The 26,386-nt window shown below is 52.3% G+C and overlaps 2 protein-coding genes across 4 annotated transcripts in view; one reads left to right on the top strand and one right to left on the bottom strand.

Annotated features, from left to right (window-relative positions):
* The window catches only part of FAM184B (family with sequence similarity 184 member B), a 77,372-nt gene extending 58,733 nt beyond the window's left edge, over window positions 1–18,639 (top strand). Inside the window, exons 7-17 of one of the 3 annotated variants that reach the window (XM_031942960.1) lie at window positions 3,495–3,595; window positions 5,568–5,688; window positions 6,486–6,698; window positions 7,258–7,411; window positions 7,976–8,088; window positions 9,447–9,631; window positions 10,476–10,622; window positions 11,541–11,658; window positions 15,327–15,431; window positions 16,747–16,949; window positions 17,587–18,639. In XM_031942960.1, the coding sequence (XP_031798820.1) occupies window positions 3,495–3,595; window positions 5,568–5,688; window positions 6,486–6,698; window positions 7,258–7,411; window positions 7,976–8,088; window positions 9,447–9,631; window positions 10,476–10,622; window positions 11,541–11,658; window positions 15,327–15,431; window positions 16,747–16,949; window positions 17,587–17,677 (1,551 nt within the window). In that variant the 3' untranslated portion in view covers window positions 17,678–18,639. Of the gene's footprint in view, window positions 1–3,488; window positions 3,596–5,567; window positions 5,689–6,485; window positions 6,699–7,257; window positions 7,412–7,975; window positions 8,089–9,446; window positions 9,632–10,475; window positions 10,623–11,540; window positions 11,659–15,326; window positions 15,432–16,746; window positions 16,950–17,586 lie in introns of all 3 variants that reach the window. The other 2 variants (XM_031942959.1, XM_031942961.1) reach the window with 2 other exon arrangements.
* A 941-nt stretch (window positions 18,640–19,580) lies between these two features.
* Window positions 19,581–26,336, bottom strand: MED28 (mediator complex subunit 28). Its single transcript, XM_003773356.4, has 4 exons — window positions 26,128–26,336; window positions 24,549–24,615; window positions 21,634–21,746; window positions 19,581–20,109 (listed from the first exon to the last, which is right to left on the bottom strand). Exons 1-4 carry the CDS (start codon window positions 26,299–26,301, stop codon window positions 19,912–19,914), a joined length of 552 nt encoding a protein of 183 aa, XP_003773404.1. The 5' UTR covers window positions 26,302–26,336; the 3' UTR covers window positions 19,581–19,911.
* Window positions 26,337–26,386: the final 50 nt, after the last annotated feature.

The following is a 26,386-nucleotide window of genomic DNA, read 5'->3' as shown; positions in this document are numbered from 1 at the left end:
CAGGAGGCACGTGGGGCATAGAGACACTGGTATGTGCCGTGTGCCCATCCCCACCTCAGCGTGGTTAATGTGGATGAATACAGTGCTGGGCCTACTGTGTGTCAGGCATTAGGCCTACTGTGTTCCAGGCACTGGGCCTACTGTGTGTCAGGCATTAGACCTACTGTGTGCCAGGCACTGGGCCTATTGTGTGTTGGCATTAGGCCTACTGTGTGCCAGGTGCTGGGAGGTGCTTTTCTATGTTACCTCATCTCACAGCAAGCTTGGAAGGCAGGGGCTAGTTTTCTTGCTCCACATTTTGAAGTTGGGGAAACCGAGGCGGGCAGAGGAAAGGGACTTATGAGGGGTCACCCAGTGAGTGAGTGCCGCAAGGTGAAGTCGTCTTCCCGACCCGGCCCGGCTGTCGGTGCCAGAGGTCTAAACTTGTGGTCTGATCCAGTTGACGTCTCATTGGGAAATGTTTGACAAAATGAATAAGAATACAACAGCCCGGGGATGTTCATTCTAAGCCAGCTCCCAGCGTCTATCCCAGCTGCCTCGGGAAAATGAAGTCGTCGTCTGGAGCAGACTTTCCTTAGAAGCAGAGTCACCCAGGGGGCCGCTCGAGGAGGGCATGACCGGGAGAGCGAAGGGAGCGTGTCCCCCCGCCACGTGGGTCACCTCATCAATCATCAGTCCCTTGGGAGAGGCTGGCACTGCTCTAGGCCCTGAGGGCACCCGGGCCAGAGGCAGGGCCCTGCCCTCAGGAGCTTCCCTTCCATCCCACCCAGACAGGGACACAGCATGACCTGCCGTGGTCCAGGCTGTCCGCAAGGTGGGTGACGGCAGGCGGGGAACAGCTCAGGTGAGCAAGGAGCCCATTCTAGGTGTGAGGGACAGCCAGGGAAAATACCTGGAGATGAGAGAAAAGGGAAACCTCCGAGTGGCTGGACTGCCCAGTACAGGGAGGAAGAGAGAGGCCGGAAGGTGAGAGGAGACCATGAGGGCTTTCTGTTTGGTTCTGGAGGCAGCAGGGGGTCACCTCCTGTTGTTTCCTTAATTGCATACAGGGGGGCTCTTTGGGAGATAAGGGGGTCTGGTGCTCCCTCCTCTGAATCCTTGCCACGTTTTGTGCGATCCACATGGTCACAGGCTTTAAGACAAATTCTGCATGAAGTGTTTCCTTGATAGCTCGAATTTTCTTGAAGAGATTCCATTTTCCCTGTTCTCTTTTCTTCCATTTCTGCTCATTGCTCTCCTCTCTCCCTCTCTTCTCTGGACTTGTGCCTTCAATGGAGTGCATCTCTTCTCCCTTCTCTACCTTTCGCTCTTCTTCTTTCCCCATAACCCCATAAAAGAGGGTTCTCTTTCCTTGCTTTTCTTTGGAATCCTTTTGTGGCTGCCTCCCGTTCACTGTTTTGGACCTGTACCCAAAGTAATCCCTCACATGCATCCAGCACCTTATTTCATCTTCACAAGAGCTCCTCCCTGTGGGCCTGATGGTTCTCCCTACCTTCTGTAAGTCTGAATTTTGCCTTGGAGGCTCATGGTCTGAGTCACGGTCAGCCCCGAGTGCTATTTTGAGCGACATGTTCATCTTGGGGCTACTCACGGTTTCACAGAGCCCGGCAAGTGTCCCTGCGCAGCAAGGCAGCGATCTGGGAGGTGGGGCTCGTCATCTCGCCTCCACTTGAAGCTGCGCTCATCTAGGTCTGATGTTTTACAATCTTAACCCAAAGTTGGGAGCAGGGAAGAAGCTGCTAAGGTCCCCCCCACGCACTGACTGCTCACCAGTTATGTTCAGGCGCTAATTCTCTACAAATATTAACAACACGAGATAATTGTTGAAATGGAGGGTTTGGCCAGTTCACTCGTGCAGTGACCAACAGAGCCATCTGCACCCAGACAGAGGATCCCAACACAGCATTCTCACCCTCTCCGTTGTTGTTTGCTTGCATTGTGTTTTCTTTCTCAGTTTTTCTTTTCCTTCTTCCTTGATCTGATTTTTCTTGCACACCCAGAGAACTGTATAAAAATGTATATATATAACTTAACATATTTAACATGTATTGTTCTATCTGCCATCTAGGGCAGGAGGTGGGGGAAAGGAGGGGAAAAGTTGGAACAGAAGGCTTTGCAGGGGTCAACGTTGAAAAATTATCCCTGCATATGCTTTGTAAATAAATGAATAAATTTATTAATCTAAAAAAAAAAAAGAAATGGAGGATTTGGGATCAAGAAATAGAAACCCACCATGCCTCTGTCAGCAAATGGGTAGCATTCAGCCCTCTGGAATCACATGGGTCATTTTGTGTGGTGCAGAAATCTTAAATCCTCCCAAGTGGTCGGTTTTTACAGCGGTGTTGTTATAAATTGTTCTCCTCGTTCCCCTCGCTCTGCTCTGCATTGGTTCATGCAAATGCCCCCATCCCTTTTGTAATTTCTTCCCATCTCTCTCTTTCTAGCATCTATATTCCCCAGGTTTGAGCCAAAATGGCCTCCTTGCCCTTCTTGTGTATGGCATTCTGTTTCCCAATAACCTCGGAACATTTACCTTGTTTACTCCTGTCAGACAAGCTCAGAGGCCACATTCTCGTGGAGACCTTTGCCAATCTCCCTATCCGTGTGTTCTCCAGCTCCCCACTCCTGAATTACTTTGTATTCTACAGATATTTGAGACTTAGTTATCTGTGAACATAGTGGGGCTCTCCAGTAGAATGTAAGCTCCTTGAGGGCAGCTTCATTTCTGTCTTCATGGCCAAGAGAGAGCCCAGCCCAATGCCTGCCATACAGTAAATGCTTGGTGAATCGGGTAGAATTTTGGAACTCCACAACGAGTGAAAATGACACACAGATGATCAAAAAGATGTGAAGAGAGAAGGCAGGCGGGCCCACTGAATGGCTATTTCAGGCTCGGTGTGGCTGCAAGGCCCTGGGGTTACAGAATGTAACGGTGGGGCCCGACCCTACCAGCAAAAATGAGTGTTGGACTCGTTTGGGTTCACAGGGTCATCAGTTTAGAGCTGAAAGCTGCCTTAGAAATCATCTAGTCGGAGTCCTTTGGTGGACAGATGGAGGAAAATGAAGCCCAGAGAGCTTGGGATTTGTCCAGAGTCTCATAAGTCCTCCTCTCTATATAGAGGAGGAATGGAGTACATGAATAAGAAAAAATTAGAGAAGAAAAAATGACTTTTTTTCTCTTTCTCTTTTCTTCCTCCCTTCCTTTCTCCTTTTTCCTTCTTTTTCCCTTCACTCCTTCCATTTTTCCTTCTTTCCTGCATTCCTTCCTTCTAATCCTTCTATTCCTTCCTCCCTCCTTCCTTTCTTCCTTCCTTCCTTCCTTTCTTTCCTTCCTTCCCTTTTTCCCTTCATCTCTTCCTTTTTTGCTTCCTTCCTTGCATTCCTTCCTTCTGATCCTTCCATTCCTCTCTCCCTCCCTCCTTCCTCTCTTTCTTCCTTCTTCCTTCCCTCCATCCTTCCTCCTCTTCCCTTCCTGACTTTCGCTTTAGGAACAGTGCTTCAAACAGAACGAACTTTCTAAGACACCACCTGAGGGAAGAAAATGCCAAGAACAGTTGGCAGAAGAAACAGAAACTGGCCCCAAAGAGGAAGAAAGGTAAGGGGGCTCACCCCTCCCACTGCCAAGGACCCTTGGTCTTTAGGTAGCGCCTGGATTTCCCTTTCGCTTTCCCAGCAATACTGTGAGCTCTGCAGAGATGCTCTGATTTCCCAGATGAGGAAATCGAGACTCCCAGAGGTCCAGACCTGGTCTGGGATCTCCCCATTAATAAGGGACAGAGGCAGCAGATCAAATAAATGAGAATTCTCCCTTGAAAGAGAACGGTTCTTTGTCCTAGAACACTTTGGAGAATAGCTCTTTCGATAAGAAATCTGGAGACCACTTGCAGGTGGTAGTAGAATAACGGTCTCCACATGCAGCCCCAGAGATGGGCCCAGCTTCAAGGTCCAACGAGCCAGGCGTTAATGGGCCATCCCTCGGCTCACCAACCAGTCGGGATCAGCCCCTGTTCTGGGTCAGGCTTGGCGCTAGGTCCTGGGGGGAGCCCCGATGTGAGGCAGGCCCCCCGCAGAGGCATGCCCTCTTGGAAAGGTCCGACACGGTCACAGACGAGTTAACAAGAAGCCAGGAATACCAGTGATACACAGCACGAACGTTTGCGTGAGCTCGCTGTCTGCCACGCACCACGCTGTGAGCCGGGAGAAGGGGAGCGGTCCCCGGGAGGCTGGTGAGGGGGGCTGCTGAGAAGTGAGAGGCGAGAATGGCTCGGGCCAGCGGGTGAGGTAAAGAGGCCGTTTGGGGGAGTCTGGGAGTCCTGCAGGGAGGCAGCTGCAGGTTCTGACTCAGCAGGAACCAGGCTCAGGACCTGCCCGAGACCCTCCCGGTGGGAGGCCGCCAGCTCTGAAAGCCATTGACCTGGCTAAGCTTTAGTTCTAATTGTAAAAGTGGATGGGATTCAGCTGTGGGATGCAATGGCCCCTGCCAAGCCTTTGGGCTCAGAATCTAGGACTCCGTGATTGGGGCACACAGCCCGACACGCCCAGGCCGGCAGGAGCACGTGACAGAGGCCTCTGCTGTCCTAGCAGTCCTCCCTTAGGAGCACTCCGAGGTCCTTTCTGCTTGGTGCTCCTCACCCTCAGAATAAAATAAGTCTCAACAGACGCCAAAAGAGCGTCTGGTGTCTGTGGTGAGTGGAGAGAGTCGGGAGGGGGCCAGTGGCCGGCCAGAACGCCCTTTTGGGGAGTCACACTGGGGCGGCGGGGCAGCTGTTGGAGGGTCTGGTGCTCTCAAAGTGCTTCCTCCTCAGTGTGGACCCGGAGCTGCCCGGTTTGTCCCCTCAGAACACCTTGCCCCTGGGGGGCCGCAATCATGGACCTCAACCTCATGCCTTCTGCCTCCTTGCCCCCGGCCATCCCAGGGGTCTGCCGCAGCGGGTGGGCGTCCTCTCCCCCTGACAGGGAGTGCGGTCAGCCATCCCTCTGCTCGCCCCTTCCTCTGACTCTCTGGCTTGAGGGAGGGCCAAATAAAACCCATTAATGCCAACGGGATTAGTAACGACTTCACCCAATTAGCCACGTTGCTGAAAGGTCGGCCCCAAGGAGACTCTTCTCATGATTTCTCGGCAACCTGCACCTTAGATGGCAGCTGGGTGTGGGGCGGGGACCCTGCCTTTGGGCATCCAGCACCGCCAGCCTTTACATCAGCCCCTCGCCAGCCTTACAGCAGCCCCTGCCAGCCTCTGCCCCCCGGTGACTAACGTCTGGCCGGTTCTGGCCTGGTCAGGGCCCGGGGGACTCTCCGGAGGGACTCTGCAGCAAAAGGGAGGCCTTTTGGGGCCCAGGCCCAGGCCGTTTCTGGCCCTTTCCTTCATGCCCAGAATGCCCTTCCTCCTCGCCGCCGCCCTGGGCAGGGTGGAACCCGAGCATTTCCCCCCCCCCCCCATTCCCCAAAGCCAGTGAGTGTTGGCTCAGTGTGTGCAAGCGTATGTCTGCGCCCTCACTCCGTGCTGCTGTGCTGGGGGGGATGGAGGACTTTGGGCTCCCACAGTCTGATCCCTGTCTCTTTGAAGGCAGGAGAGCCCCGAGAGGCCGTGGAGAGAGCGCCAGCAGCCCCGGCTCCTGAAGGAGGAGGCGTCCCAGACACAGTGGCTCGAAGACTGCCCGGCCCAGAGGGCCGCGCTTCAAGCTCAGGTACCCCGGGCCCAGATGCTACCCTTTGTGCTGCGCTCCCCCGGGGCCTCGTGACTCAGTCTCCTCATCTGTAAAATGAGATCCCTCCCCACGCTAACCCCAGGATGCTACGACTCCCCTCCCCCACATTTCCCACTGGGGCCTTCGCTCTCTGGAGCTCCCGTGATGGGGAGGCCCTCCCCACCCGATGGGTGCCCTGGGAAGGCCCTGGCCCGCCCCTCCCAGAGCCCATATCTGGTGCTTTGCTTTTACCCAAGTCCCTCTCTGGGTACCTGGGATCAAACCTGCGGGGCAGGAGCTGGGGGCTTCCTGCTCTGATCTGAGCAAGGTCACGTGACTCAGCGGTCACATGCCCGGTAAGAGCTGGGCGTAACCGGGACCCAGGACATCTCCGGCTCCCAGTGTTCAGAGCCCGCTGTCTCCGCGTGGGTCCCTGCTGAGCGCTGCCCTCGCCAAGCCTCAGCCCACACCCTTTTGTCTCATCCTTCCTACACACCCCCTCCCCACCTTGCCCAGGCTGGGGGCTCCTGGGGGCCTGGCGCCCCTGAGGGGACGAAAAAGGGGCCGAGAAAGCCCCAGCGCCCAGTGCAAAAGCAACCAAATAAAACAGAGCAAACCAGCCCGTTCCCACTGGGGAAGATCCCCAGCACCATTACAGCCAAACCAGCGCCATCACAAAGCACCCCAACGCCATCGCAAAGCGCCCAGTGCGATTACGGAGCACCCCAGTGTCATTACATTGCGCCCACCTCCAGCCCAGAGCTGGGGGGGGCTGACTCGAGGCCGTATGGTTGGAGATTTTGCAGATGAAGCAAGCCCTGGAGCGGGCGGCCCACAGCCACCGCGAGGACCTGCAGGAGCTGAAGCAGCGCTCCGACAGGGAGCGCGAGGGCCTCTTCCGGGAGCTGCAGGACCACATCCGGCAGAGCCAGGCCGCCAAGGCCCAGCTGGAGGCCTCCCACCAGGAAGCCCTCAGGACCATGGAAGACGCCAAAAGCCAAGAACTGAAGGTAACGTTCCCGGGGCAGCGGGGCCCGGCCCAGGATCCTTGGGGCCCAGGGGTCTTGCTCCGGGGCCAGGCCGTGTTGGGGTCCTCCCAGAGGTGAACCCTAGAGGTCACCGGCGTGGTTCCGCCGACCTGGGAGGCTCTCTCTCGGCTCACAGCCTGGCCCATCGCTTGGGCTTGATCGGTTCCCGGCCCTCCCGTTTTAATGTTCCCTTATTCACACCGGGCCTATCCTCTCTAGGCACCGAACAAGCCCAACTTAGCTTCAGAAGTGAGAGGTCACCTAGGCTGCTCGCAGTATGGGGGACAAAGGTGGGGGGGCAGGGGCAGGCTGGTCCCCATGGACTGCTCGCCTCGTGGCCCGAGGGCCTCGGAGCACTCTGGGAGTCGAGTCTGCCTGGACGCCCCAGATGGACTCCTGGGGACAGAGGCTCCCGGTTCTGTCCTGTCTGTGCCCGGACTCCTGGGGCCAGAGAGGCTCCCGGTCCTGCCCGTGTCCGGCCTTAGCACGGCCGCCAGGCCCGGGCCCAGTCAGGAGTCCCCGCCGCGTGCTTTGCCTGCAGGAGGTCGAGGAGCGCCTGAAGAAGGAGTTCGGCCACACGGTCCAGATGCAGCTTCAGTCCCACCAGCGGGAACTCCAGGCCCTGGAGGAGAAGGCCAGCAGAGACCTGCAGGGGGAGCGCGAGCGGGCACAGAAGCAGCAGACACTCCTGCTGGGTACGCCGGCGGCCCGGGGTGGGACGGGGTGGGATGGGCGTGGGGGCGGCCTTCTCCCAGGCAGGGACCATCGGTCCCTCTGACTCTCCGGTACTCGGGCCTGGCGCTTGGGGGGGATCTGGGGGCTTGGGGAGATGCAGGGGGAGCAGTGGGGGGAGGGGTCTGAGGCCCTGCTGCCGGAGGGAGCTCAAGCAGGGCCCAGAGCGTGCTGGCAGAGTTCTTGGTAGAGCCGGGTGGGGCGTGGACGCCCGAATGGCTGCCCTTTGCAGCCCCACAGAAGTGGGGTGCAGTGTGTGGGCGCCAGCTGTTATACATGCGTCCCCCGCTGCGTTATGCATGTGTGTGCGCCCATATAGCCGTGTGTCTGAGCACGGGAACACACCTCTAAGTACTGGTACAGTTGGTACAGCTAACCAATCACCTTGGTGCAGGCTGAGAAGGGGACTGGGTATCGGACCGAAGAGCAAGGGCCTTTCCGGATCCCTGGGGGATGGGCATCAGACCACCTCTCCTCGCAGTTCTCGGCCTCTCTGACCCCCCAACCCTGGCCTCCATGTCCCCTAGATTCCCTGAAGCTGGAGCTCGCCGAGCAGCACACGGCCTTTGTCAGCCAAGAGGAGAAAATCGAGGAGCTGGAGGCCGAGCTGAAGAACCTGAGGGGGCTGAAGAAGCAGCAGGTGAGTGCTTGGAGTGGCCAGGGGGCTGGGGCCCAAGGGCCTTCTCCCCTTTACCTACCACAGAGAGCCCTGCGGCCCCTCCCTCCCACCTGCCAGACCCGGGCCCCTCCCTCCCGCCTGCAGGATCCCATCTGGTTTCCCTCAGTTGCCTCTTGCCAGCACTTCTGAGTGGTCCGGAATGACCTGTCAAGCTCCATCTTGAGAGAAGGGCCGTCTCTGGGGAGCAGAGAAGTGCCCTCGAGAGGAACGCAAGTGCAGCTCCCAGCGTGAACCCAACTTTGGCTGCAGCAGGAGCAGCGCGCCGTCCGGGCCGGGGAAGGTGGCGGCCTGTCCCGCTGCCTCCGCCTGGCTGGACCTGGTGGGAGTGCCGTGGTCCTGGCGCAGGTGTGGGCTCTGCGTTGGAGGAAGGACATTGATGAGTTGGAGTCACCAGAGAGAGACCCGGGGCTAGGAGAGAGTAGAAGGTGCTGCCGAATGAGGAGCCCTCCAAGGATCTGGGGCTGTTTATCCTGGAGAGCGGGTGATTCAGCTTACCACGGGGAAGAACTTCCCAGTGGGCATTGCTGTCCAGGTGAAGGAGCTGTCCTGGCGGGCCGGGGCTCTCCCTCATTTAAGGCCTCCCAGAGAAGGCCACGTAACCCCTGATGGGGATTATCATCAAGGAGATTCTTGGCCGGGGACAGGTTGGGCCGGATGGCCAACACCATCCTCAGCGCTGCCATCCCAGGATCCCACCTCTCTCTGGGGCGCCGCCTTCCAGGGGCGCTCGAGATGCAAGGACGGCAGAGGAAGCCGAGTACGGAAAATCGGGCATGGAACGGCCGCTGAGGAGGAGACCTGTATGTGAATGATGGCTGTGAGAGCTGTTCAGGTTCTCATGAGAGGGAAGATGGGGGAGTGGAAGAGGGCGCCCCAACCACCTCCATCCCCACAGGACAACGTCGACAAAAACGTGGGAGGCTGATGGGGGGATGGGTACAGAGGATCCGCATTTGTCGGTTTTCAGCAAATCCAAAGTGAGCGTCCGTGTGGCAGTGTGCCATGTGGGCGCGTGAGACCCGAAGCGGGAATGGGCGCTGGGTGAGGGCCGGCAGCGCCCATCGGAAAGTTACCCGCACATAGTTTTTTAGAACTAAAGCGGTCCCCGGGGCAGAGCAGCGAAGCCCAAGTGCCGAGGAACACGCACAGAAGAACCGAGAAGTTGGCCAAGTCTTGGGAGCTAGAAGCCCAAGGAAGCCGTCCAGGAAGGAGGCCTTGACCGCCAGGGCTAGAAGGAGCGGCGGCCGGGGAGGGCGGCCCGCTCTGGCGGAAAGCAGCCCTTCTGAAATGCGTCTAACGGCCCTCGCCTCCCCCCTCAGGAAGGGAGCAGCCAGAGCCAGATCAGCGCGCTGGCCGGGACCGTGGAGAAGTGCCAGCGAGAGATGGCCGGCCTCAAGAACGAGAACTCACTCCTGAAGGAGACCCTGCAGCTGCTCAGCGCGGAGGCGGAGATGCAGAAGCAGGGGGCCGTGCAGCTGCAGGAGAGGGAGAGGCAGCAGCGCAGGTGGGTCTCCGGGCCCCCTCTCCCCAGATCGGGGGGCCTGCCCCTGCACACATGGGGGGGGTGACCCTTTGTTTTTAACTTTCTGGCTCACAAACCTGGCTCTAGGCCCACGCCTTGGCCTGCATCTTGTGGGTCTGTTTCCTCTTGGGGACAGTCCGGTTTGTCCTGCCTCCTCCGAGGGGACCCAGAGAGGATGCTGCGGCTCCCCCAGAGCGTCTGGGTCTGGTGGCCAGAGCTAGGTCAGGGTGCCCCGAGATGGCCTGAGACCCCAGTGATGACTCTGTTGGTAGAAGGGGGTCGCAGGATCGGGGACTGGGAGGAGAGGCCGGCCTCCGTCCTCCTCCTCCTTGTCTCCAACTTTAGCCTCTCTTAGCGGTGTTGGAGACTCAGCTCTGAGAAGATGAGGCTCATGGCAAGGCCTGGGCTGGGAGGGCTGGCTGGCCACAAAGAAAATGGGGGCTTCTCAAGCCTTGGGATCCCTGGCAGGGTCCTCCCTGGGCTGGAGAAGGGGGGCACTCCGGGGGGCGAGGACCACCAGCCGGGCGGTGGCTCAGGAGCTCCCAGTAGCTGAGGAAGGACAGAGGCTCTTGCCCTTGGGCCTTCTCACCCGCCCTCCGTGTCCATCTGAAGCAGCTCCCTTGGTGCTACAGGGAGGGCTTGTGGAACAGGGAGAGATGCAGAAGGGGGTGGAGGTCTCCTGGGCTCGGCCCCAGAGTCGATCCCCCACAATTCTCCTCTCCATGTCTGGGTGCCCCACCCTGCGGATGGGGAAAAGTCCAAATTTAGTGCAGGATCCCGGGGCATCCGGCCCTGGCAGAGATGACGCCCTCACACTTGCTGCCAGGTTGCTGGAGGAGGACCTGCAGGTCAAGCACAAGCAGGAAGTAGAGACCCTGAAGCAGGACCACCGGAAGGAAATCCAGAGCTTGGTGTCCAACTTCAGCAGCACACAGGCTCACCTGCAGAAGAAGATCGTCTCCTTGGAAACGGAGTAAGTGTGGGGCTGCCAGTGGGGGCACTCTGGGTGGGAGGGGGGGAGCAGCGGGGGCCCCTTCATCTTGTCCTGGCCGGCCACCAGGGAGCTGTGTCTCCTCCCCCGAGCCTGGCCAGTGTCCATCTGGGGAGGAAACAGAAGGGACTCTGGCCCAGCGGCCGAAGTGGCCCTTGCTGCCCGGCTGGCCAGACACCAGGAGGGCTGAGCTCTGCATGGCCCCAAGGCCCAAAGTGGTCAATGCCCGGCTGCCCGGCCGTACTGGAGCGGGGGCCGTGACTTTCAGGAGGGATCCTACAAACGCAGGCTCTCCCATACCCCCTCCATGTGTGGGAAGGCCCTTCAGGGCTCAGTGGAAGGGAGAGCGGGGAATCTGCAGAGGGGGGGGGGCCAGCTGAGGCCTGCTGACCCCTGACCTCTGGCCAAAGATGAGGCCAGCGGCATCCCTTGGACAAAATAGGCGGTGGGCGGTGTAAGCATAAGCCTGTGAGCCTGGGGCCGGAGCTCTCAGACAGATATATCTGTCTCCCTCCCTCTCTCTCAGTTTCTCCATCTGTCCATCTGTCTCTTTGTCTCTGTCTCCGTCTCCATCTTTCTGTCTCTCTGTCACTGTCTCTGTGTCTGTGTCTGTGTCTGTCTTTCTCTCTGCCCCCCACGGTGCCAGCCTGAGAGACCCAGCCCAGGCACTGTTGCTGCATCTCAGGAGAAACGATGAGAGCAGAACCTTCAGGCTGCTCCCCCGCTCAGCCAGTGTTTGCCGGTCCCGCCGTTGTCCTGGTCCAGAAAGGCCTGGGCTGAGCAAGCTGCACCATCTCTGCCCATTCTCGCTCTTCTCGGTCTAAGGCAGGGCAGGCGACTCAGACACGTGACCTGACCCTAGAGCCGTCATGTCCTGCTCACGTCTGTTTCTCTGAACAGCCTCAAAGACGCCCAAGAGAAGCTGCGGAAATGGGAGTCGAGGTCCGAAGACTTGCACCTCATCAGCATTTTGCAGAACCGGCTGAGTGAGCGCGAAGAGATCATCAAGCACTTAACAGTAAGGGTTGTGGGGCCCTGTGCGAACCCGAGGGGCCCCTGCTCAGATCAGAGCAGAGGCCAGAAGCATTGCCCCCATTAGCCTATCGGCGTAGCTCCAGAGCTCAGAGAGCTCATCTGGGCTGGCCATCAGTCACTGGGCAGAACCCTTCAGGCCTGAGTCTTTCACCCCCTGGGCTGGCCGTCCGTCAGTCCCCTGGACAGAGCCCTTTGAGGCCGAGTCCTTCACCCCCTGGGTCATGCTTTCACCTCCTGGGCTGAGCCAGCCCCTGGGCTGGCCATCAATCCCCGTGGATCCACCTGATTGTTCTGTCCTTGGCCCTGGGCCCTCCCTGGCTTGGGAGACTTCATCGCTAAGCTGCAGCCATAGGCCGCCTTCAGCCATCAGTCCAAAGGGAACCCTCTCTTTGCCTGACTTGGAGCTCCCTGAGGTTCATTTTCAAAAACTTTGTGTTATCCTTTCAGGTATTTTTTAGAGTCACTTTTGTTTCCAGATGCCTCCCCCTTCCCCGGGGAGCCCTCCCTTGTGACCGGAAACAGCCCCACAAAACTCATTCTACCAGCAGAGACCCCAGAATTCAGGAAGAAAAGAAGGGGTCCTTGGTCTCTGCTTTAGGGCTGCACCCAACCAAGCCCTCACTGAGGCCAGTGATGTTCTAGGCCCGGGGTTTGCCTGTAGACCACAGGGGCTTGTAGTGTTCATGAAGCCAGTGGTCCAGTGGGGGGCCAAACTGTCCGAGAGCCATTATGTCTGAAATTTATACAAGATATTTTTTAGGGAGCAGCAATGGAGGAAGGGAGCAGGAAGGTTCCTCACATGAGACTTAGATGATTTTGGGGAGCAGAGGGGACAGCGATGGAGGAAGGGAGCAGGAAGGCTCCTCATGTGAGACTTAGGTGATTTGGGGGAGCAGAGGGGACAGTGATGGAGGAAGGGAGCAGAAAGACTCCTCACATGAGACTTAGGTGATTTGGGGGAGCAGAGGGGACAGCGATGGAGGAAGGGAGCAGAAAGACTCTTCACATGAGACTTAGGTGATTTTGGAGAGCAAAGGGGACAGCGATGGAGGAAGGGAGCAGGAAGGCTCCTCACGTAAGCGGAGATGCACAGCCAATTTAGCCGAATAGAGGGTTTCTAAGAGCTGGAGTTAAGGAAGGAGGGCATCCTTGGCAGGTGGGACAGCCAGAGCAAAGGAATGGAGAAGAGAAAGCAATTTTTTTTTAAAATTATAGCTTTTTATTTACAAGAAGGGTCATTTTTCAGTATTGACCCTTGCAAAACCTTTTGTTCCAACTTTTTCCCTCTTTCCCCCCACCTCCTCCCCCAGATGGCAGGTCAACCAATACATGTTAAATATGTTAAAGTATATGTTAAATACAATATATGTATACATGTCCAAACAGTTATTTTTCTCTACAAGAAGAATTGGAATTAGAAATAGTGTACAATTAGCCTGTGAAGGAAATCAAAAATGCAGGTGTACAAAAATAGAGGGATTGGGAATTTTATGTAGTGGTTCTTAGTCATCTCCCAGAATTCTTTCACTGGGCATAGCTGGTTTAATTCATTCCTGCTCCATTGGAACCGATTTGGTTCATCTCATCGCTGAAGATGGCCAGGTCCATCAGAATTGATCATCATACAGTATTGTTGTTGAAGTATATAATAATCTCCTGGGTCCTGCTCATTTCACTCAGCATCAGCTCCTGTAAGTCTGTCCAGGCCTGAGAAACCACTTCTTAACGAAGCTATAATAGATATCTGTAATCATTTCCCTTTCTAGATATCCACTAGCAGTAGCTTCACTGATCATTGATCTATCTTTAATGATAAGATTCATCTCAGAAATTGACATCCAGTTCATTGGCCAATAGTTTGCAATTCTGTTTTCTTTTCCTGAAAATTGGGACTTTTGTCCTTCAGTCCTGGGGTCTCTCTCCCGTTTTCAAAAATAATAATATAATTGCCAGCATTCATCTGTGATTTAATGATTATCTACAGAGAGTGGCCCTGCAGTCACACCTGCTGGTCCTTTCCATATCTCAGGATAAAATATTCCATTCCAATGACTTGGTCCTCTGTCTCTCTTCCCTCGCTGCCTTCCCAGTTTTACTGTGTGATTGCCAGTGCAAAGATCACTCTACTTGTCAGAGAAAACAAGCGAAATCAGAATCAGATCATTTATCTTGCCAACCACTCCAAGCTGAGGTCACATCCCTTACGTTATTTCCACAGACCAAGCCACATTTGTAGTTAGTCTGCTGCCTGTTTTGCTTCCGTTGACGAACACTTTTTAAATGTCAGTTCCTTTCGCATCCACATTAGTCTCTTCAGACAACTCTCATTTTTCTTCCTCATTGGAACGGTCTCTTTTTTTCTTCACGGTTTCATTCTGGAGCATCTGCTGTCCCTCCTGAGCTGACTCTCCCTGTAGTATTTTAGTTCCTAGGACACGAACGGGCCTTGAAATCTGCTCACTGAAAATCGAGAATACCCGTGGACTACGACTGGACTCCTGTCCTCTCTCATTGCTTCTTCTCAAGACACCTGTCATTTCTGTCCCTGACAAGCAGCTTCTGGCTGTTAATGAGCATCAGATCCAGAAGAGCATTTCTCCTTTTTGGTTCCCTCCACCTTTTAGAACAGAGATGTCAAACTCTCCCAAATTTTAAGAGCAGATTAAAATTGAACTGGGAAACAAACAAAATTAAAATATCATATAATATAGTATAAATTTGTGATTTTCTGATCAATATGCAGTCTACAAGGGTCCCTTTCTACCCAAGTCTGACACCAGTTTTTAAAAGATGCAGTCTCATTAGGGCAAGCCATTGGCTGCAGTCCTCATTTCGCTCTTCGTCGAGCATCCAAAGGCTTTCCATCGTGCTTCCCCACTCGGACTCCTAGGCTCCTTTCCGATGTTTTTCATATACAATGCTGCCCCCACCCCCACTACTTGTGAATGTATATGATTAAGCCCTATGCACTTGAACCCAAGACTCACCAAGCCCACAGCTACTTGAGGCTCTCATTCCCTCTCCCCCCTTTTATTTCCACCATCTTGCTCCCCTTCAGATGCTTGTTGCTTAGTTCTCTTCGACTCTACTCCTTCTCCATCCTTCTCTCCCAGAAATGGAAAGCAAAATCTAGACGGCTTTGGGGGCCGGACCTGGAGACTGTTGTTCGGCTGTTTCTCAGTAAACCCCTCCGAATGCCCTACACATTAACCTCCTTTTTCTTCTTCTGCTTAGGTCTTCTCTTCTCTTGTTCCTCCTGCAGAAGCTGGAAGTAAATTCACTACTGACTTCCAGGGTAGCCCTTGAGGACCATAAGATTTATGTAGAAACTTAAGCATCTGGTCTAATGTGTTTGTTTTATAGAACCAGGGGCATCGAGTGCTGTGTCCAAGCTCACACAGGTAGTAAAATGGCGAAGACAGCATTTGAATCCGCACCCTTGAAACCGAAGGCAGTTTTATCCCAAGCTAAGAGTGCTCGGCACATCTGAGCACAGAAGGTTTCCCTGAGTCACTGGGAAAGAGTGCTAAAAATCCAGAGGCGGTCCTTGACTTCTTCCCTCCCTGGATCCCGGACCCTTGGCCCCAGTGATGACTTCCTTGTCAGATCCACCTGCGGGCTTCAAGGCCTTTCCATCTGTTTGTTTTTCAGGAGGAAAGGAGGTTTCAGTGTGCAGCCCTCCCCAACACTCTGTCTCACCGGAACAGGTCTTTTTCTTTCAACCCTCATCCAGGCTACCTGACCCCCTCCATAAAGGTGAACAAGTTCTTTTCTGTTTGAAACATTTACAAAGTATCCCACATATACTGTTTGGCTCAAATAACATTTTAGGTCTATAAAATATAGAACTGGAAGAGACCAAGGGATCATGGTCCGGGAAGCCAGCCCAAAGAGACCACTCTAAACTCCTCTACATTAGGAAGAGCTGAGTGGGTCAGGAACCCCTATCATATGGGTTGCAGATGCTCAGGGAGCCCCAGTATCATATGGGCTGCATGTGGCGGTCAGTCTGTTCATCTGCAGGGGGCTGTAGATGGTCAGGGGGGGCCCAGAAGGCTCGCTTGGGACACTGCACAGGGATTCCCTTCATTTTGGCCCTGGATTTTCACCATCATTCTCCTGGTGATGTGAAATGGTTGTGATTAAAGTGTAAAGGAAAATGCAGGGGCCCATGGCAGGGTTAGGTAGGGTGCTGAATTAATGCTCCAAGGGCGAGCTCACCAGGAAAAGTGTTATAAAAGGCATCATCAAAGCGAGGTCAGAAAAATTTGGGGAGGTCACGCAGGGACAGTGAAAGCAACGTGAAGGAAAGCCTCCAGTATGAAAGACAGGTCCTCCTAAGGGAGACTTGTGACACCAATGCATTGTCATATTCACTCCAGGGCTATCACAGATCCATTGTAATCTTGAGTAAAACCTAGCGACCATTCATCAATTTTCAAATACGAAACCTTAAATGATCATACGTAAAATGTCAAGTTTTTTAGCTTTTTAAAAACAAGCATTTTAACAAACTCATAGCAAAAAGTTCCCATCTCTCTCTGACACATACTGGCTGTGAATGGGCAAGTCACTTAACCAAGCAAGCCGGGCAGTTCTCCAAGGAGCGTAAGTTGCAGAGCAGCCGAAGGCTTGCGCCATGGTCGACATGTAGGCCACCATTTTGGTTTTATCTTTCACTCCACATCTCTTGGTACGGCTCCCTCATTTATTGGTATCCTGCACGTGCTTTCTTTCTAATGGCACAGCTCTATTCCATCACATTCACATTCTCTAGTGGCTGCACTCATGGCTTATTCCAGGAAACCACTCCTCGCCAAGAGCCGATCCCTTTGCCAGAGGATTTCTGTAAACATCTTGAGATCTCAGCAAATGCTGAATGATTCAAAACCCATCAATGGAATAAATAAAGGCAGCCCGTCCTTTAGGGACCTGGAATGAAGTCCATTGGTGTTGAGCACTTTAATTCTGGCATTCTGAAATGCCACAGTGGTCCTTTTTCTCTGCTGCTTGTGTCTACAGTGCCTTCCAAGTGCGAGATACCTTATGAACCCTTCCTTTAAATTAACAGAAAAAGAAAATGGAGGAAGTTCCCAGCCGGGTGGTCAGTGTGCCAAACTTAGCCTCCTATGCAAAGAATTTACTGAGTGGTGATTTGAGTTCCAAGAGAAATGCTGCACCAATAACCAAATCACCAAGCTTAGACCCAAGTTCCAGCTGTGTTAGGGCTGGTCATCAACCAATCAAATCTCCAGATGCTAAAACTGCCACAAGGTAAGCAGATAAAACGTCTGGTTCAATTTTTCCATGTTGCTGCTTGGAAAAATAAAACGAGACTAAACCTACCGCTAACAGCTGATTTAGAATTCAAAAGGTGGCAAATACTTGAACTGTGCTTATTCGTTCTTTTCTGGGGGGAGTGGGAAAGGGAGAAGTGGTCTTGGCCTGTGATATCATTGGTGTGGACATTTAACATGGAAACTCCCTCCACCAACGTAGCAAGCCATCTGTAAATTACGGCCTTCGAGAGTTGTCTGAGGGACCCGGAGGTGAAATGACCATGGTCACATAGTATGTGTCAGAGGAAGAACTGACTCCTCTTTGAGATCAGCTCTCTATCTCCTATGCCATGTTTACTTACCTGTAACATCCATCTATCTGAGGAGAACTGTCTGAGAGACTAACTATACATGGGCACTATATATATATATATATATATGTGTGTGTGTGTGTGTATGTGTATGTACAGTCTGCATGCCTATTGAGCAAATTGCAGCTCCATATTGCCTGGATATACGTGTATATTTTCTAACTTAAAAAAACCAACTTATCTAATTCTAGAGCAAAAAATTATTTGTGAATACTAAATTACTAATCACAAACATGATAATATCATGTTTCTGTTTTTCAGGACTGAAGACAATGAAACAACTCAAGCCAAAGAAGTCCAAAAACAAGGTTCTCAGCATCAGGAATGGTTTACAAAATACTTTTCATTTTAGACTTTTAAACATAATCTGAAAGATAACGTTTGAGAAAAACATTTTTTTCCTTCAATAATGTCCAATTTGGGAATGGATTGGAAAAGAAAAGGTAACTTTTGCTATGTAATGGTACTTCATAGCTTAGAAGAACTTTAGGAGATTAATATTCTATAATGAGTTCACTAAGGAAGTTCCTTAGATCAAGGTCAAGGTAAGATCATTTTCCTTCCTACTTGAATACCACAACAAATTATTCAGTGTTAATCAGAAAGCACTCATTGGGAAACTTTCCATATGGGTTTTGTGCCACATTTTTGGTGTTCACCATTTACGGAATGTTGGTCCTTGCAAATTGTGTAATTAGTTGGCTTTATTTGTGGTTTTGTTGTTCCAGAAAGTAATTTTGTGACTTTGAGAAAAGTGATTGGGCTAGAAACATGTTTTCTGTAAGCCAATTCTGTGGAGCACGTCACCACAATAAAAGGAGTAAAAGTCATTTTCATTGATAAGAAGCTAATCGATACCCGTAGAGGCCGTAGAGCCATTTATCTCATTGTGACTGCACTGCATGGAACTTCTGTACATTTAAAGGGTAAATGGTTTGGGGTGAATCAGGCCCCACTTATACTGGTGGGCCGCTTCCTAGCATTAGATGTTTTCACACACTTTTAGTTTTTCCATTAAATCTACTTTGCACCTGGCAGAGCTATGGGATTTGACAGGACCCAACACCTCTTACGATCCAAAATAACCTCAGCCCTTTGGTGCTGGCCTAATGGTGCTCCATGAAACCAATTCCGGTAGATGATGTTTACTCCTCTCTGTACTGGGCACTTGCCGAGACAACCAATCTGCCTGTACTGCCACTTTTTAAGTCTTTGTTCTGAATAAAGCCAACAGCTGGGAAGTCAAAATGGTTCTGTTGTGTGTTCTTCAGCAGAAAGCTGATGTTCCGATCCACAGCAGAGGCTGGAAAGGGATGAGGGATCGCTGTCCAAGTGATGGGCAACTAGATTTCACTTCAGCAGAAAATGCTTTTGTGAAAGAAAGTGTACTTTCTTCCAGAGGCCATCTGCCATTTCCATTTTTTATGTATTATCTGTCTATCCATGGTAAGCAAAACACAAAGATCTAGGGGAGATTTTAAATAGGCAGCTGCTGGTCACCACACAGAATTCTGAAATGTTACTTCCAGAAGCAGAATGTTGTTCTTTTATTTCCTTCCTTTCTTCATTATGTCAAATGGCTACTGGGTGAGTCTTGCTTTATTTCTGTACTTTAGTGCTATAACATTCATGCTTTTCTTGAGCGCCAGAGAAAAAGGTAAACCTGCCCTTCTTTTTCAGCTACAGCCTCAGAAGGCGAGTGACTTGCTGCCCAGAATCCAAGATTTTAACAATTTCCAATACTCAAGGAGTATCTACTCTCAATCACTGTCTCCAGTCACAATAATTCTGGGATACTGGGATCTTTTTATTTGTTCTCAGTAATTAAAACATGTTTACATAGGATCTTCTTTCAAAAAGCCCAAAGTATTTACAAATATCAAGTCTCTTTGAGACCAGCAGGGACACACTTAAATGTACCATTCTGAATTTAGGCACAGGGAGGGCACCTAGTAGTAAAAAAATCAGTTCCTCAGATATTAGAATCAGTTCTTCAGAACTGATTAGAATCTATTTTCCAGACTACTTTTCTTCCGGGCACCTACATACTCAAATATATAGCATGGAATAAATGGAAATCTACATAAAGAGAGTCAATTGGCTATGCGAATGCAAACTGAAGGCTAAAAATGTGCTATAATAAACTTGGGAAGCTAACAGATGTCTCACATCCAGCTAAAACACAGAAGGCGCTGTATTTTCTCCAATAAAAATGTGTTAGCTGGGACATTTAAGAAATCTCTTTAGAAAACAAATTCCAAATGGTTAATTTAATTATCCATAAATAAATATTAAAGGCAGTAACCTCTGCCCAACTAACCCACTTCCCCTAAAACAAAACCAAAGGCATCTAAGTGATACAGCAACTGACAAAACTTTGAAAAAAGTATTAATTTCAGCTCACCAGAACAATATGCATTCCAGACAATTTACAGAAATATACTTTAAAAAACTCTACATAAAAAAAGAAAATATTTGGTGAAGTTGAATTTTTTTTAAACAAAATATTTTGTATATCAACGTTTTCCACTAAAATTAAGAGTAAGAAAATTCTCAATCATCTGCTCCTTTTGTAATCGGTACTCGTCACGTCTGCTTCATGGGGGCAGGAATATTGGCTGACGCCTGTTCAAGGTATGCCAGTGGTCCTTGGGGTATGTCAGCAGGTTTCTTATGTTGCATGTTGATCTCTTCTAGTACCTGTTGCCAGTGCCGGAGCTTTGCCAAATGCTTCTGGACCAATGCTTCTTTTCTCTGTAATTCATTTCTTAACTCGGAGACGTCCTATAAGTAAATCCAAGGAAAACAAAATTCTTGACTATGTGGTTTAAGAAGCCTAAGAAAACTAAAATGAAAGAAATGGAGGATTCTGTAACTGAATTCCCTACGTTCCAAAGCCAGAACCAGCTCTTCGAATAATCAGATGGAATGATTCCTAAATTTGGGGAATTATCCATGAACTCTTGGTTGGAAAGGTCCTCATGACTCACGTCCAAGTGTCTACAAAGATCAAGTAAGCTATCTAATTCCCTGTATAAGTCATGATAGAACTTTAGCAACAAGCAGAGGCAAATGAGCTCTAGCAGTAATTCAGCCTGCGTCTGGGCAGCTCTAAGTGTCATTAAGTTTTTCCATATAACAAGCCCCAAATTTTCCTCAGTAACGACCTCCACTGCTTCCACCTGAAGCCCTTCCAATCACTGCCATCATTCTCTTAAGTCCTGCCTGGTTCCCTAAACAGATTCTCCCCCTCCCCTGCTGTGGCCCAGATCCCAAGGGTCTCCATCTGCGCTCTGACAAAGCTCGCTGTCTTCATCAAAGACACTACTTCCTGTCCAAGTCCACATTAGCTCATGTCTGGTATCCGAGTCCAAAGGGAGACTCTCCGGACTTGAGTTTCTTATTGACAAAATGAGGGGGTTGCAGGGGATTAATCAGGGACAAGGACCGGGGTTCAGAAAGGACCAGGGCCCTGCTTCCCATGCCGAATGTCCTGAACTTCAGTACTGGACTTGACACAGTACCCCTGAAATTTCATCTAATTACGGTCATCCCATCCTCCTGACCTGATGAACTCTATTGGGGTGCTGACTCAACTTGTTAGCTCTCCTTCCCAGCTTCTTGAAAAGCACGGGAACTATGCTGAGGAGGATAAGAACAAGAAGGGACCCTAAAGCACTCTACGGAGACCCTCCAGGTGGGCGTCAATCTCTCTTCTACCTTCTAAGTTCAGCATTCAACCAATTCTTCAATTATCTAGTTATTCTATTGTTTATTATTTAATTCTAGTTATTTAAATAAAATTAAGTTAATTCTATTACTTGTTATTCTTTTATTTAAGTACGATATTATAAATTTTCTTGATATCCCAATCTAATGATATCTTCACAAAAAAAGGGAATGAGATTTTTCAAGATCATGTTGGCTCTTAGAGATCACTGCTGTTCCCTGCCTAAATACCAAGGAACATATAACTAACCTTCAACCAAATTTTTTCTAAATCCTCTGAGGTTGGAAACCATCACCTAGTGTTTGACCAGTCCCTGATGAAAAGATTGTTTAAACTTACTTTCGAGGTTTTGGAATAAAACAGCACCATTGTCCTACTCACATCTAATCTTTAAAAACTTATTTTAATCTATTATTAACTGTATGAAATTATAATATCACCTCAATTAAAAACATACTACACTGACCAGTTTCACTTATGATTTCCTTAAGAACTAATATTTGGATCGAGATGGGTATTTATTTGCTTTGTGCTAAAATCTGAGAGACTGAGACATCAAGAAAGTTTACATTCATTACCTCTTTGATAACTTGCTCTGGTTTCTGGACAGACAGCTGTAATCTTTTCTGAAGGAAAAAGCACTCTGTTTGTCTTGCAACATCCAGAAACTTCTGAATACACTGATCCACACCTAAAATTCAGAAATTATGTAAATCACCAAGGCAGAAAAAATAATGATGTAATACAGGAATGACTCCCCAAATTTCTTCCTAAGTCTCCCAAAGAAGCATTTAAATTTGGAAGTCAAGCTCATTGGATTTGTCTAATCCCACTATGCGGTTAAAATAGACTACATTAATCCTACCTATCAAGCACTGGAATGACCCGTAGCTGTCAGAACTTCCTCCCAAGTTCAGTTATAAGCCCACAAACAGTCCCCTACATCCTCCAATTTGCATGTTGATGTGGTCCCCACCTTATACCCCTGATCTCAGGGCCCATGAGTTGGACCCTTTCTAATTCCCAACTCTCTTTTGCTCCATCTGGAGCTTAGTCCCTGTCCTTCTGCCCCCACCTCCAGGCAGGCCTTGGTCCTTCTCCCTCACTATGGCCTCAGCCCACACCTCCATCCTTTCCCACCCTTTTAAGTCATGGATTCAGTCTCAGGCTCCTCACCTCCTTGTCCCACAGGCTCACATTTTTTGTCAGACCCCAGACCCATATGAAGTTAATCATCTGCCTTGTGCTGCCAAATGCTGATGGACAATCAGTCCATTTATTGGATCTCCTGCAAATCTTGCCTATGGGATCTTAACTGAGCCCTCGGTTCTGCTACCCCTTTAAATGTTCCTGACTGATGAGCTGTGTTTCCAAATCTCTTCTTAAAACTTTTATTGAGCACCTCTTGTATACCTGGCAGCAACACCCTCCCTACCTTCAAAACCTCCTTTTTAAATAGAACTCGTCACACTTCACTGAAGAAATGAAGGCCTCCAATTCTCCCTGCCTCCCCCTTTCTACATGTCAGAACAACTCAGCAGCATCCCAGGGCTCTCCCTCTTTGGACCAGTCAAGACGACCTCTCTTGTGCTCTTGAACCCAAACCACCCCCTCCTACCTCCTGTGAGGGCCTGCCTCTTCCCTCACCACCCCCTGCCCTCATTTCTTTTTTATATCAGGCTCTTTCCCTGCTTCCCACAAACACTGCTATTCCCTCAGGCCATCACCCTCTGGCTCTCTGGTCTTCACTTCCTGCCTCCTCTCTCACTTTTCATGGAGACTGCTCTCTTCACTTCCCCAGTGGCCTTGGCTTTGCAAAATCCATGGTGGCTCTCAGCCTTCTGGACCTCCTGCCTGTGACCTGTGAACCCAAGGACAGTCCCTTTCTGGATCCTCCCTGGATTTCTGGGAATTCTGTCAGACTCGCTCCTGGCTTCCCCTTTATGCTTACTGTACCAAGGGCCAAGATCACCTCATTGAGACAACTTTCCCAACCACAGATGTGGCTCCATTTGTCTACATCCTCATCATCGGCCCACGACCTAACTCATCTCCTGACTCCGGGCCCTCTCCCTGTACCTTCCGTCCAGCTGCAGAACTGACATTCTTAAAGCCCAGGTCAAAGTAGGTGCTTTTCTTGCTCTAGAAGCTTGGGATTAGATGATTTCCTTGAGAATGACACGGACAACTAGAGACCGCTCCAGGGGAAGACATGAGAAAGACAGCGTGAAGTAATTGGAATTACGAAAGCCTTGGGCTGGGCTTGACTTCTACCTCTATGGAAAATCACTACTGCTTCAGCTCCCGCTTCCATAAAATGGGATTATACAATTTTTAAACAGCTCACAGGATTATATACAAACCATGAGTTATTTAACAAAGTGCCCCAAGGTCATTTCACTAAATCACACCCCCTTCTTGTCACTGATTTCTGTGGTCTTTACCCCCAACAAGGTCATTTTGGCCTCCTAGCCTGATTATTACAAACACTTCTTTGTGCTCTTCACCACAGCCAAAGCAGTCTCCTTGCTATCTGCCATATGTATCAGGTGTTGTACCGGCCCTACCCCTAAACCTTGGCAAATGAAATTTCTTCCCCTTTTAAAACACAAATTCACTTTGTTCACACCTTGAAGATTCTAGTTATTTCATTCATGACTATAATTCCCACTGAAGATCTTTCCCAATAGAAGAATACTCCCTTGTCGTGTTCTCCTTAAAACCAAGCCCACCGTAACTCCCATCAATCTTCTTCCTACAATTATCTCACAGCATAAGGACGTTAGGGAGGCCCCCAGTATTTCCCCTGCAGATGAAACTGTGGGTGCACGTGCTTTTATTTCTGTAGACGAGCAAAATGAAGCAGACAAAGGCCATGTGCCGGTCCCTTTGGAGACACTGGCCTCCGTTACAGAAGCACAGGATTTTAGGAAGAAGGAATTTCAGAAATCAGTCGCTTGTTCAGAGACTGAATGGCAGAGCCAGAAATGACCAGGCCTGCAAGGGCCTGCCCTCCACCTGAAGCCAGCTCTAAGAGGGGGCTGAGACACGCTCCTTCTTTCAAAGGGAAGTTTAAAAGAGTGACCTGAACACAGGGAAAATGACAGAAATGTTCTTAGGGCATCACTTTAGAACGCATTCTTGAATAGAAAAAACTTGGAAAATGTCAGAGAAGCTGCTGTTAAAAACCACCATTTCCAGGGACACCTGAATATGACATAAAATGCCAAATACCAAGCGGGGAGAGGCCGAGATTCCGGGCGAGCTCCAGCCGCTGCCACGAATGACCTGCGGGACCTGCAGCAAGCCCCGGGCTCATCTGGCCCCGTGTCCCTTCCAGCTACCGGCGTCTGCATGCGGGCCGAGCCGCTTTATCCATCCAAACCTTGCTCCCAGCAGAGTAACTCGTTCCAACAGGAGGGACGACCCGGATCAAGAACGAGGTGGGTGACGGGGGAAAACGGTGACTTTTAAACAGAAACGCCTTTCTTACCAGTTCGGATTTCCTCCTGATCGGTGCCGTTGACGTAGTCCTGACTCACCAAGGAAGCAAAACAAGCCTAGAGCCCAAAGCCAAACACAAAAAAGCTTCATCCACAAAAAGAAAGGGATCCTCAGTTCACTTAAAAACCAGTCCCACAGACGGGGGCTTTGCGGCGCCGGCAAGGCTCCAAGCCAAAGGAAACAGTGAGTGACACCCGGTTCCGTAACTGGCGTCGGGATGAGCTCGGGGGTCACGGACGTTTCTTAGGGAGCCTGAGCGACACCAGCGCAGCCTCCGAGCCGCAGAATGGCTGGGCCCAAGCCCCCCGCCGACGCCCACGCTAGTCCCCCTCGGAGCCCGAATCTCCATCTGACTGGGGGGGAGGGGAGGAAAGCGGCGCCCGCCGCCCCCCCCTCCCCCCCCCAGGCGCCTTCCATCCCCGGACATCCCAAGCGGATTCTCAGGGCCCGTTCCCCAGTCCCCAGAGCGGAGCCCCGCCCTTCCCCGGACCCGAGCCCCGCCCCCCGGCGCCTCCCGTCCCGGGACAGCCCAAGCGGATTCTCAGAGCCCGTTCCCCAGACCCCAGAGCGGAGCCCCGCCCTTCCCCGGACCCGAGCCCCGCCCCCGGCCCTCCCGTCCAGGACGGCCCAAGCGATTCTCAGGCCCGTTCCCCAGACCCCAGGCGGGCCCGCCTTCCCCGGACCCGGCCCGGCCCCCCGGCGCCTCCCGTCCCGGGACAGCCCAAGCGGATTCTCAGGGCCCGTTCCCCAGTCCCCAGAGCGGAGCCCCGCCCTTCCCCGGACCCGAGCCCCGCCCCCCGGCGCCTCCCGTCCCGGGACAGCCCAAGCGGATTCTCAGGCCCGTTCCCCAGACCCCAGGCCCGGGCCCGCCCTTCCCCGGACCGAGCCCGCCCCCGGCGCCTCCCGTCCAGGACAGCCCAAGCGGATTCTCAGAGCCCGTTCCCCGGACCCCAGAGCGGAGCCCCGCCCTTCCCCGGACCCGAGCCCCCCCCCGGCGCCTCCCGTCCCGGGACAGCCCAAGCGGATTCTCAGAGCCCGTTCCCCAGTCCCCAGAGCGGAGCCCCGCCCCCCGGCACCTCCCTTCCCGGGACAGCCCAAGCGGATTCTCAGAGCCCGTTCCCCAGTCCCCAGGCGGGCCCGCCCTTCCCGGACCCGGCCCCGCCCCCGGCGCCTCCGTCCGGGACATCCCAAGCATTCTCAGGGGCCCGTTCCCCAGTCCCCAGGCGGGCCCGCCTTCCCCGGACCCGAGCCCCGCCCCCCGGCCCCTCCCTTCCCGGGACAGCCCAAGCGGATTCTCAGAGCCCGTTCCCCAGTCCCCAGAGCGGAGCCCCGCCCTTCCCCGGACCCGAGCCCCGCCCCCCGGCCCCTCCCGTCCCGGGACATCCCAAGCGGATTCTCAGAGCCCGTTCCCCAGTCCCCAGAGCGGAGCCCCGCCCTTCCCCGGACCCGAGCCCGAACCCCCCCCCCACCCCCACCCCGCGGCGCCTCGGGTTCAGGCTGCAAAGGGAAGAAGGGCCTGTAACTGGGGGGGGGCGGGGCATAAGGGGAGGGGCACGAGAGGGCCTTACCTCGAAGGACGCCTCTAACTCGTCCACTAAAGTACTGTTGGAGCTCCTCATGCCGCCCGCCGCCGTCGGGAGCAACGCCACTTGGGCCGAGCTCCCGGGGGCTCCTGGAGGCGGAGGCGGCGGAGGGGGACCCGGCTGTTGAGGCCCGAACATCCCACCCAAGGAAGCTGCCATCTTGGGACTGAGTTTCCCCACTGAGCTTGCGCGAGGAGGGGGGGAGGGGAGAATAGGTTTCATGGAGCATGCGCAGAAAACGTCA

The sequence above is a fragment of the Sarcophilus harrisii genome, chromosome 6 (assembly GCF_902635505.1).
Source record: "Sarcophilus harrisii chromosome 6, mSarHar1.11, whole genome shotgun sequence".
NCBI lineage: Eukaryota > Metazoa > Chordata > Mammalia > Dasyuromorphia > Dasyuridae > Sarcophilus > Sarcophilus harrisii.
The sequence above is the reverse complement of the archived record's forward strand: the minus strand, read 5'-3'. Positions and strand labels throughout refer to the sequence as shown.